At 40.2% G+C, this 11,860-nt stretch overlaps 1 protein-coding gene across 1 annotated transcript in view; it reads left to right on the top strand.

Moving 5' to 3' along the window:
• Nucleotides 1–3,276: 3,276 nt before the first annotated feature.
• LOC311494319 (PDZ domain-containing protein 4-like) overlaps nucleotides 3,277–11,860 on the top strand; it is a gene marked incomplete at its 3' end in the record, with an annotated part of 52,531 nt that continues 43,947 nt past the window's right edge. The window contains exon 1 of the mRNA XM_084553308.1: nucleotides 3,277–3,770. Coding sequence (XP_084409434.1) covers nucleotides 3,711–3,770 — 60 coding nt within the window. The 5' untranslated portion in view covers nucleotides 3,277–3,710. The remainder of the gene's footprint in view (nucleotides 3,771–11,860) is intronic.

Below are 11,860 nucleotides of genomic sequence, written 5' to 3'. Positions count from 1 at the left end.
ACATTTAACAGTATCTGTATGGGCTGACTACATTTTTTCAATAGAGGAAGAGACCAGAAATGACCTCACTGGCTGTTGGACAAAAAGAGCACAAACAGACTTGAATATAAGGCCCTGAATGACAACTCCTCCTTTCATGCCTGATCAATCATCCTGATTCTATCTCATTTTGCCGTTTTTTCCCCTTTTCTCTGCTGGTCTTTGAATTTACCCCTTATTTCCCATCTGACAGGAATCCTTTAGAGGATCGAGTTGTTTAAAGCAGGTGTTGATGACAGATAACAGCTGCAGAGAGGCTGACTCTGATGCACCCAGATAAGTGATGTTCACTGACAGAAGCAGCAGGTAATGCAGCCAAGCTCGGGCTGAACGCGCTGCTGCAGTGTGTCTGAGCTGTCTGTCATCTTCCTGCTGGCTAATTCTATCTCAAGGACCGTCTGTGGCCGAGCTGGGCAGCAATAAAACCAGAGGGAGGGATCCTGTGCCCTGCAGAACTCCAACATGTCAGACTGGGAAACAAATGTTGGGTAAAACAAGCTTCTAAAAACTAAACAACTTGCAAACCTCTTTCTGACATAGTAACATATCTTTGGAGTGGCGGTAAATGCTCTAAACACCAATTGGCTGTAGAGCTCGAATTTGTTTTTAAAGATTCTTGAGTTGTTGAATGACTATAGAAGCTCTGCAGCTAGTTTCAGATTGAACATTTTAAAAGAGCAGATCAAAAAAAGATCAAACAAGGTCGAGACTGAATCCAAACAGAAACCAAGACTGAAGACTGAAGTCAGTCTAAGTGCAGCAAAATCTAAAGATAAGACACTTTTTTTAATCAGGGTTTCCTCAGAATAGCACAGAAATCTCATCTGATGTTCAAATAAACTGCTGAACAAAAAATTTGAAAAGATTTTTGAAATGGAAACCATGCTGTTATAAAGTGAGAAAAAGACAATCACTGAAAATAAGAAGGTGGAAAATGAGAGCACACAAGTCAAAGTGAAATTAAGAGACAAACTGAAGCTTTGAGAGGAGAAACTGAACGGAGCCAGGTGTCTTCATAATAGTGGCCAAATTATTGATCCAAATCTGGCTGATTTAATTTGCAGACATAAAATTACCCTGCAAAGCTGCGGTACTTTTGACAGAAACGCTACAGGAATCAGTCAAAGACGATCAAGTTTTTACAGAAGCAGTTCAACTCAGTAAACTCATACTGCTTAAAGCACAAACTCTGCTTTCTCACTCCAAATTACACATTCAGGTGCATTCTGAGCTAAGCACAAGTTTACCAATGATGCCATTATTAGGAGTAAGAATTTCCTGAAATTTGTTAATTAACAAGATAGTTCTATTAGGTAGTTTGTTAGATGAGTGAGTTGAATATAAAATCACATTTTCAACTACAAGTTAAAGGAAAAATCCTTTCCTACAAACATGTGTCCAGGTGCTAAAAGCTGTTTTGCTCATTATGCTATTTATAAGACTTAAATCTACACCTTCAGTTCTGAAAGCACAATTTGTAAGTAAAGTAAAGATTTCAAAGCACAAGCAAACAGCTGGCCCATTGACTCAGTAGGGTGGGTATTTGGCTACAACATTAGACTTGACTTTAACCCAACACTGTTCACAGACTGACTAAATGCTTTAAATATTTATACTACAGCATTTCAATTCAAATCAATAATTTCCCTCAGAGGCTCTCTTGTCTTCTCGGTCTAAAAACATGCTGAAGCAGTTACAAACGCTTAAAGGATCTGCCAGAAACTAGCAGTCTATTTTTCCCGGTATCTGTTGTCAGTCTGAACGTCTTTTTAAACTGATGTTCACATGAATTATTGAACTGATCTGAAAACTGCTGGAACAATTTACAGCCCGGAGGAGTTTTCTTCTCTTCTCCTTCATGTCTTATTAACCATCACTGGCCTCGTTTCCACTGCGGCTTAAAACAAACCTCAGGAGACAAAACTCAACAGTTTGCTGTAGATTTCTTTTTCTTTTTTTCTTTTTTTTTTTTACATGAAAGTGCTTTGTAAAGATTTGTGTTAGATTATAGCTTTGAAGAAGCACAGCAGAGCGGGTTTCACTTTGACTCAGACAGGAGTTAACTACATATTTGTTTTAGCCTCAAGAAACATTTTTTTTTTTTCTAACTTTTGGTTTATAAAATGAAATATATCAATCATTTCATAAGCGAATAATAGGTCTTAGCTGTCACATTTAGAGCACAAAATTGAAACACCAAACAAAGTTTTCTCTTTGGCCATTTGAACTCCACACTGCACAATTTATAAAGCTGCACATACATTTATCCATCTGTCTAAGAGCAGTTACCAGCGGTGAAAAGCTATACTCGGTCATTCAGAACATTTTTGGCTGGAAAATCATCTTTCCTGCCTTTCCTTGGATATTTGATCATCATACTTCCAATAAACTCAGAAACTTGACAACTTCTGACTTTAAAATAACCTAAACTATTTAATATTTGACGCATTTTTCAACACCGAGTTCAAGTCCAAAATGCAGAGATCCAGATGAAGTGAAAGAACATCAGAAACATTCCCAAACTGGCTTCAGGGACTGAATGCAAGTGTGGACTGGATAGCACACAAACTACACCCCTCCTCTTCCATCCCTCCATCAGTTACTTTTCAACAGGAGTTTGGTTTTGGGCGCACCCACAAACCCAAACAATTACAAACGTTTCTGACTGAAGCACAAACTGGAGAGCTTTCACAATCTCTTCCTCTTCCTCCTCCTCCTTCTCCCCTGCCGGGCTGAAACAATCTGCTCGCATGAATAAGAATTAATTTTTCATCGTGATGAAAAGCTTCAGCATCTCGCCTCCTCGCAGCCCGCAGGACGCCCGATGAAAGCTGTTTTCAGTGAGGAGCAACAGAACGTGTCCTTCGTTATAAAAACATGGAGCTGAACAATGCCCTGCTCCTTTTGTTCGTCGTTTCATCGCTGTTTTCGCCTGTGAGCTCGAAACATTAAGGAATACAGAAGTGGGTTTTTCTCTTGTCTTCAGAGGAGAAAAGACGACAGAAGTGAACTCAGCTTGACTCTCAGCTGGGTTTTCATCAGAAGTGACACTTTTGTAAACAGGCAGATGTTTTTTCTTGGAGAAATGAGAAAAGCACTCGTTTAGAGTAACTTGATGAAGTGGCTACGTTATTTGTGGGAGGATTAACCTACTTTGGAGCATACTGGCCTAAAATTCACTTCACTTTGCTCAGGATGTCTCTGTTTACACAGGCAACAGTAGCTTCTATATGTTTACAGTAAACAGCAGAAGTGCTCTGACTGAGTTATTTGAAGATATATAGCAAAGATTTGACAAAGACCGAGGGACTACTTTGTCAACAGGATTTGTAAATTTCTCTTGGGATTTTTTCCAAAACCTGGAGAGAGACAATTGCCCATTTTGTCCAAATGAATTTATCTTAGCTCTGGGCATCAACACATGATCTCTTTGAGCCTCATCAAAGGTCAGAGGCTGATAAGGGGCAAACAATCACGACAGCACAAAGCGAGGACTGACCCGAGGCCATCAGATTTGGAGTTTAAGGGTCAGACAGACGGGCGGGATTATCAATACAGAGCGGCAGCCGTTTCCTGAGGGGCCTGCAAAGACGCAGGAGAAAAGACAGAAAGACAAAAAATAAGAAGACAACACAGGCCGAGATAAAAGAGGGCGAGTATCAGACATCATCATGGGCTGCAACATGTGTGTGGTCAAACGTCCGGAGGAGCAGTACAGGATCATGTTTCAGGTAAGAAATCTCAGCTACTAGTTTTATTGGGACTGATTCATCTTAAATGAAAAAAATCACAAATGAATTTCATCTAGTAAAGCACTGTTACCAGAGGCTCTGATTGTCTGATGACCTGTCAGACAGCTGCTGTAACATTTATATGAAACTCATCTTAAAGAGATTAAAAAAAAAAAAATGCAAATGAAAAGGTTAAAGAATCTACATTTCATCATGACTGATCAATATTCCCTAGATTAGTAAGACAGCGAACTAACCGCAGAAGCTGTAATTTCCTGCTGTTAGAAAAGGCAGTGAATTTATATAGACAGGAAATATACAGAATATAGACATGAAACTTACCATAGATATGGAACAAACCTGCTGATAGTGAAGGCAGTGAATTAACCACAGAAACCTGAATGTCCTTCTGTGATTGTGTATGTAAACTGCCCACAGACACTCAATTGTCCTGCTGTTAGTGAAGACAGTAAATTAAACACAGAAACTTGAATATCCAGCAGTTATTAAACACAGTAAACTACCTACAGACACTCAACTGTCCTGCTGTTAATGAAGACCATAAATTAAACACAGGAACTTTAATATCCAGCTGTTATTAAACACAGTAAACTGCTCACTAAAACTCAATGGTCCTGCTGTAAATAAAGGCATCTTGACCATCTTTATTATTTAGTATTATTTAACTTTTTGAAACGAACCCAAAATTGCTGCTTTCACTTAAGCTCTTGTTAACATATACACTATATTACCAAAAGTATTCGCTCACCTGCCTTTACTCATTCTATGAACTGAAGTGCCATCCCATTCCTAACTCATAGAATTCAATATGATGTCGGTCCACCTTTTGCAGCTATTACAGCTTCAACTCTTCTGGGAAGACTGTCCACAAGGTTGAGGAGAGTGTTTATAGGAATTTTTGACCATTCTTCCAAAAGCGCATTGGTGAGGTCACACACTGATGTTGGTCGAGAAGGCCTGGCTCTCAGTCTCCGCTCTAATTCATCCCAAAGGTGTTCTATCGGGTTCAGGTCAGGACTCTGTGCAGGCCAGTCAAGTTCATCCACACCAGACTCTGTCATCCACGTCTTTATGGACCTTGCTTTGTGCACTGGTGCACAGTCATGTTGGAAGAGGAAGGGGCCCGCTCCAAACTGTTCCCACAAGGTTGGGAGCATGGAATTGTCCAAAATGTTTTGGTATCCTGAAGCATTCAATGTTCCTTTCACTGGAACTAAGGGGCCAAGCCCAGCTCCTGAAAAACAACCCCATACCATAATTCCTCCTCCACCAAATTTCACAGTTGGCACAACGCAATCTGAAATGTACCGTTCTCCTGGCAACCTCCAAACCCAGACTCGTCCATCAGATTGCCAGATGGAAAAGCGTGATTCATCACTCCAGAGAACGCGTCTCCACTGCTCTAGAGGCCAGTGGCGGCGTGCTTTACACCATTGCATCCGACGCCTTGCATTGCACTTGGTGATGTGTGGCTTGGCTGCAGCTGCTCGGCCATGGAAACCCATTCCATGAAGCTCTCTGCGTACTGTACTTGGGCTAATCTGAAGGTCACATGAAGTTTGTAGCTCTGTAGCAATTGACTGTGCAGAAAGTCGGCGACCTCTTTGCACTATGCGCTTCAGCATCCGCTGACCCCTCTCCGTCACTTTACGTGGCCTACCACTTCGTGGCTGAGTTGCTGTTTTTCCCAAACGCTTCCATTTTGTTATAATAGAGCTGACAGTTGACTGTGGAATATTTAGGAGCGAGGAAATTTCACGACTGGATTTGTTGCACAAGTGGCATCCTATGACAGTTCCACGCTGGAATTCACTGAGCTCCTGAGAGCGGCCCATTCTTTCACACATGTCTTGTTTCACAGTCTGCATGCCTGAGTGCTTGAATTTATACACCTGGGGCCAGGCCAAGTGATTAGAACACCTGATTCTGATCATTTGAATGGGTGAGCGAATACTTTTGGTAATATAGTGTACTAACAATGTACTTTAACCTCAAGTAAGTACTCAAATACTATCCTGATTTAATGTAGCATACCACACCGTAGGAGTACTGCTGTAAAGGTGACAGTCATTTAAGAAACATTTAAGATCAAATATCTGCATCAGACTAAGTGCACAAAGTACACACAAACAAATGTCTCCCTGGGGATCAATAAATACTCTCAGTGATCCATTTATTGGCTATATTTTGTAATCTGAAAAGACGGCGTGAAGAAATATGTATATTTGCCTCGTAGAGGAATTGAACTATAAGTAACATAATTTTCACAAAAATGAAATAAAACCAGCAGCTGCTAGGAAGGAAGGAAGGAAGGAAGTAAATATAAACCAAGATCCTGTAACATTTTTTTTTTTTTTTTTAAATTGTTAATATTCTGGCAAAGTACAAAAGACAAAGAGAGAGGCGGAGTGAGTACAAATGTCTGAGTAAGAAAACAAGATTGAGGAAAGTCTGTGTGGCTAGTTGTGTGTGGAAACTATGGAACCATTCATCATTGCTGGTTGGTCTAGTTACTCTGTAAAGGTCATGTTATTCTGCTGAGGGTTGGTTTTGTCCAGTGCAGGCTGAAAGTCACAGAGGAGGTGAAATCCTGTTCGCACTCAGTTTGTTCAGTCTGATCTTGGAAACATAAAACACTGAAATTAATCTCCTCACTTCCCTGTATCTTTTTTCCTTTCCTGAACATTTGACTTATTCTTTTAATTACATCAAACCAAAACATTAATCTTGCAACTTCTGTCCTTATCATCACTATTTAGCATGGTTCAGTATTTTATATTGTAGATACTGATGTGTCTTCAATCCCCTTACTCTCTCTAACATCAGTATGCAGTCTGTCAAGACAAGATATAAATAGTTCAATAACCCACAGGTAATTCATTCATTCATTCATTTTCTGTAACCGCTTGTACTCTGGAGAGTCGCGGGAGTGCTGGAGCCTATCCCAGCTGTCATTGGGTGAGAGGCGGGGTACACCCTGGACAGGTCGCCAGTCTATCACAGGGCTAACACAGAGAGACAGACAACCATTCACACTCATATGACCCACAGATTATGTCATTAGTATTCATTTTTAGTGACTGAGTAGTGTTAGTATATACTCTAGAGGTATTATTTTTGTCAACCATTGACTGTATAAGTAGTGGAGAAAGGAGTACCAGGCTGTAAACATATTTATTTCTTCTGTGAAGTTGAATCTTCATGTGTGGTCACTCACATTAGGAACTTCTGATTCTTAGAAATGAGTTTGGGTCAGTATGAAAATGCTTAACCTGGCCATCTAAGCATTTAAGCAAACACTACCTACCTGATTAAGGGTGAAGATAGACATTTAAAGAAATCAGCTGACAGTGAACATCAGCCTTCCCTCTCCTGCCTGTGAAGTTTTAGTGGTGGGTCTGTAACAACATACAGTTTGACTGGTTTTCGTTGTACTGAGGAGCTGTCCATGGTGCTGAACTATTTGTAGGCCGCAACCAGTGCAGTTGAAACAAGGCCAACTGCTGCTCTCGTTTTCTCTCATGACTGACTGAACTCAGAACTCAGAACTCAGTCAGGATGATGTGGTTTGATCAGCCCAGGTTTGTGGCAAGTCAAATATCATTACATACAAGTCCTTTTTTTCTGACTTTACTCATGAAAACATCACAGTACCACTGAAGCACACACTGGTAACATTAAATGTATGAATTACTTTATCACCATGGGAATATACTGAATACACAGTATCTAATATGCTGCTTATGAATTTAAGATGTTGAAGCTAAATGTTAAGAGCTTTTATGGCCATCAAAGCTATTATTGCTTATAAGTGCAGTTTACTATAATACACTACTTAATGCCCAGATTACTTGTTGGGTCAAGTGAAGATGACTTTTCATTCAACAAACAAACTGGATAGATTCGGAAACAACCACATTTAGACAAATAAATCCTATTTAAACCACACTTCTCATTCTCTAAACGTCCTCACTTTCAACTAAGAACTCCTTTCTGTTTCTAGTTGCAGAATACATTCATGCCTGTGTTTCGTAAAAAGCTACAAGGCTGAACACAGTGGGAGTCAAGTGTTACACTCAAAACCCGCTCTCATGTATATTTATATGGATCAGATCCACACTGTTACACATGAGCACACCCTTGAATCTTTGTGTCTCCCGCTTATTTTGTTTTTTTTGCTTTAGGGTTAGGGTGTGATTAAAAAAAATAAAATAAATAAATCTCAGTCTTTTAAATTCCCAGTCTAATTTTAATTTTCCTCCAAAACAATATATAAATAAATATCTCAGATTTTGAGATCCTTTGAAGATTCCTTTGAATATTTTCTTTTACATTTCACTTGCACTTGTCATTAGAACCACTAATGATAATGACTTACTAATTACAAAATAACTAGTTAAACACAGATTTTTATTTTTAATTTCAGTCAGTCATTAAAGCATTAATCAGTTTTATGTTATTCTTTTGTCGCGACAAGCTTTCTTTATTGCTTTCCCCCCATTACATTTGGTATGAACCAAAAATAACTGAATGCACTCATACAAAGACCATAAACCCAAAACACACCAATCACAACGTGTGGATGATGGATTTTTACATTTGAATAATAAAATAATTCTTTGTAGATGTACATATCAGCTGTTCCCCATTCTAATGACACAGGTGAAATGCCCTCATATGAACTGGAAGTGTAGTTTGATCATGACGTGAATATTGCCCTAGTCAAAACACAAAGGAGCTAGTAGAGAGAAATAGTTCCTTGATGTCAGCATAGTAACATAAATCATCCCGGTTTCCGTGGTCACGCCTCCTGTCACCACGGTGAAGTGTGTGCTACACTTCACTGACTTGGAACTTGCTTAACAAAGCCTGGCACTTTGTTAAATCCGTTTCTATCATTTTTTTTTTCATGTAGGCGGTGACCAGTGATGGTTCTGCATTTTGTTTAGCAAAATTCTTCTCCTCCTTTCAGTTAAAAAAATAATGCACACATACGTTTTGATCTGACTGAAATGGTAAATCTCACACTGATGGTGTTTTGGCTGCTTGGCTTCCTTTGCAACATTTATCCTTCTCTCTCGTTTCGGTAGCGAGGTTCACAGCAAAGCCTTACACATATTGAAACACACACACAGACATTCTCAGAGGGTTTGGTTTCCACTCACACTGCTGGATTGTTCAACATTATTACCATCTCCACTAGGTCACCTTTGGAGAAACACACACACCTAGAGTTCACATTCATTATACTGCTGTGTTGTCCTGATTGATCTGAGCTCCCGGGGAGTTACAAGACTCCTGCAGACCCCAACACACACACATACACACAGATGGCCGCCTCTCCCATAGCAACAGTTATGTAGTTATCGCTTCATTATGCCAAACTATCTCACCAACACACACACACACACACACATTTTCTGAATGCCCCCTGTCACCTTGGCTGCATATGAAAGGATGTCGCCATCAGTGTGTGTGCGTGCGTGTATGTGTGTGTGTGATTAATTAGGTCTGTAATGGAGTCTGATGACCTCAGGAGATTTGAAGAGGAGATGATAAGCCATCACACACACACACACAGGGGTAGGTTCATTCACTCTGAGCATGTGGCTAATTTTAGACATTATATTACATCCTGCTTACAGAATCAATGGAAAGATGTGACAGGGTGCGGGTTATTTTCTGAGCAGAGGCACTGACACAAAGGAGAAAAAATAAAACCTAAAGGACTGCAGTGAGACAAGATGAAAGGGGAAGAAACTGTATCATCCAATGAATTCAGCCCCTTGCTTAGGTTGACCAGTTGGAATGAAAACCTTCAACTGCAGGCTCTCCACAGAACTGGACATGTGGTCGGCTGAGCTACGTTATAGAGACTCTGCCAGGAGAGTAATTCTGCCCTGAATTCAGTGGCTTATGCTGGGGGAGCTTAAATGCATCAATTTAAGCATTTAAGGGTTTTGATGAGCGGGCCAAACCACAACAGCTGACCTCCCATTGATTACACCACCATCTACCGGTCCTTTTCACCTCCCGCAGAGGCTACATTTCCACGGACAGCACTGGTGAAAACATTCTGATGAGAGATTTCAATATACGGCATACTGTATGTGTCTGAATCTAAATGGAATGATGGAGAACATGCACCATATACACATCTTTTCTTCACCTGTACAGTATTTAATTACACGTTAGAACCAGTCAGCATTTTGGTAAATCAGCTCCCAATTAGTAACTATTTGTACAGGAAGTATTGTTATTTTATATATAAGTGATAGTTGGGTTTTGATGTTTTGTTTTACGGTAAATGGAATCCAGTTTTACACTAAATCCGTTTCGATAAATAGATGGAAAGATGTTTTGTGACCGCTGCCAGCCAGCAGCCTGTGGTCTGTCCCACACCGTCTCCGGTGGCTTCAGGCTCCGTCTGTCTGACTGAAGCTAATCGGCTGCTGGGGAGCAAAGAACACCTCCATGTCTGAAGCGAAAATCAAACGTCAGGATTCCAAACCGGGCAAATCAAAGAGGCGCGTGCGTCCCTCAGGGCTCTAGTGGGGAGCTGGCAGGTGTGAGGGATTATTTCATTTGATTCCATTTCATTTGATTTCCTCGCTGTCCAGGCCTGTCTGGACACCACACAACTTGTTCAAACACATACATACACACTTGAAAATGTACAGAAACCCACACTCTCCTCTTTTCTTCTTCTTTTCGTTCTTAAAGGGGAATTACCGTTTTTTACAACCTGGACCTTATTTCTGGCATAAAATACTATCGTTTACTCACCCATATAACTTTGGTGTCATCTGGAGTCCTTCGGAATATATTTAGATCCGCGTATATCCATATAGTGGGAGTGACTGGGGCACCGAAACGCAGCCTCTAAATAACGCATTATCTGCCGCGAAACTTGTTCATTTCACCAATATTTTGTTATCATACGCTAGTGCTATTCCCCGTTGAGTTACCTGCTATCTGTTCGTGGATGTGCAGCGGTTTGTTGTTCTGTGGCCAGCTGTTCCTCTCTCTGCCTCCGCATCCTCCTTTCAACGAGCTCCTCATCCGTATACTCTGGCTCACAACAGTAAGGATGTCCATCATAAACAAAGTCGTCGTCCACAACCTCAGAATCGGAAAAATATTCAGCCATGTTGCAAAAAACTAGCAGTAGCAAATTACAGGTAAACAAGCCGCGAGGGGGGTGCGGTGGTGCTCAGAGATGATGTCATCCAGGTCAGAGGTCAGCAGGTCAATCTATTAACTCTGGACTTAACGGGGAATAGCACTAGTGTATCATAACATAATATTGGTGAAATTAACAAGATTCATGGCAGATAATGTGTCATTTAGAGGCTGCGTTGCAGTGCCCCAGTCACTCCCACCATATGGATATATGCTAATCTAAATATGGTTTGAACGACTCCAAATGACACCAAAGTTATATAGGTGAGTAAACGATTTTTATTTTATACCAGAAATAAGGTCCAGGTTGTAAAAAACGGTAATTCCCCTTTAAATATTTCTCTACATCTATTACTTCATCAGCTGTCCTGTTTCTTTTAAATAGGTTTGTCTCATCATTTCTTTTTTGCTTCCTCTTCCTGTGTGTCTTCCTGTATATTCTTATTTTGTTTCGTCCATTGGGCATTATGTTTTCCTGTTCCCCTCTCCTTAGAAATATCTTTCTATTTCTCATTTTTCCTTTATTGCTCTCTTCCTCCATTACCTCCTCTCCTTTCCCCTCCCCCGGACATACAGTGACTATTATTAAGACCGTCTTTCTCTCCCCCATCTGTTATTAATCTTCTATACTACCTATATTGGCTCTTTAAAAGACCTTCATTCATTTGTTTTTTGTTGTTTTTTTTTTTTTTACTTTACATCAAGATATTTTTTTAATCACTATTTTTTTTGCTTATACAATAATCTTTAAGGGACCTGTCCAGCGTGTACGCCCAATGACAGCTGGGATGGGCTCCAGGACAAGTAGTTACAGAGGATGAATGAATGAATGAATAATCCTTAAGGGGTGAAATAATGAGTTAACAAAGGAAGAGCATATTGGAGAC

The sequence above is a fragment of the Chelon labrosus genome (genome assembly GCF_963514085.1).
Source record: "Chelon labrosus genome assembly, chromosome: 10".
Lineage (NCBI taxonomy): Eukaryota > Metazoa > Chordata > Actinopteri > Mugiliformes > Mugilidae > Chelon > Chelon labrosus.
Note: the sequence above shows the minus strand (reverse complement) of the source record. Positions and strands in the feature narration are given on the sequence as shown.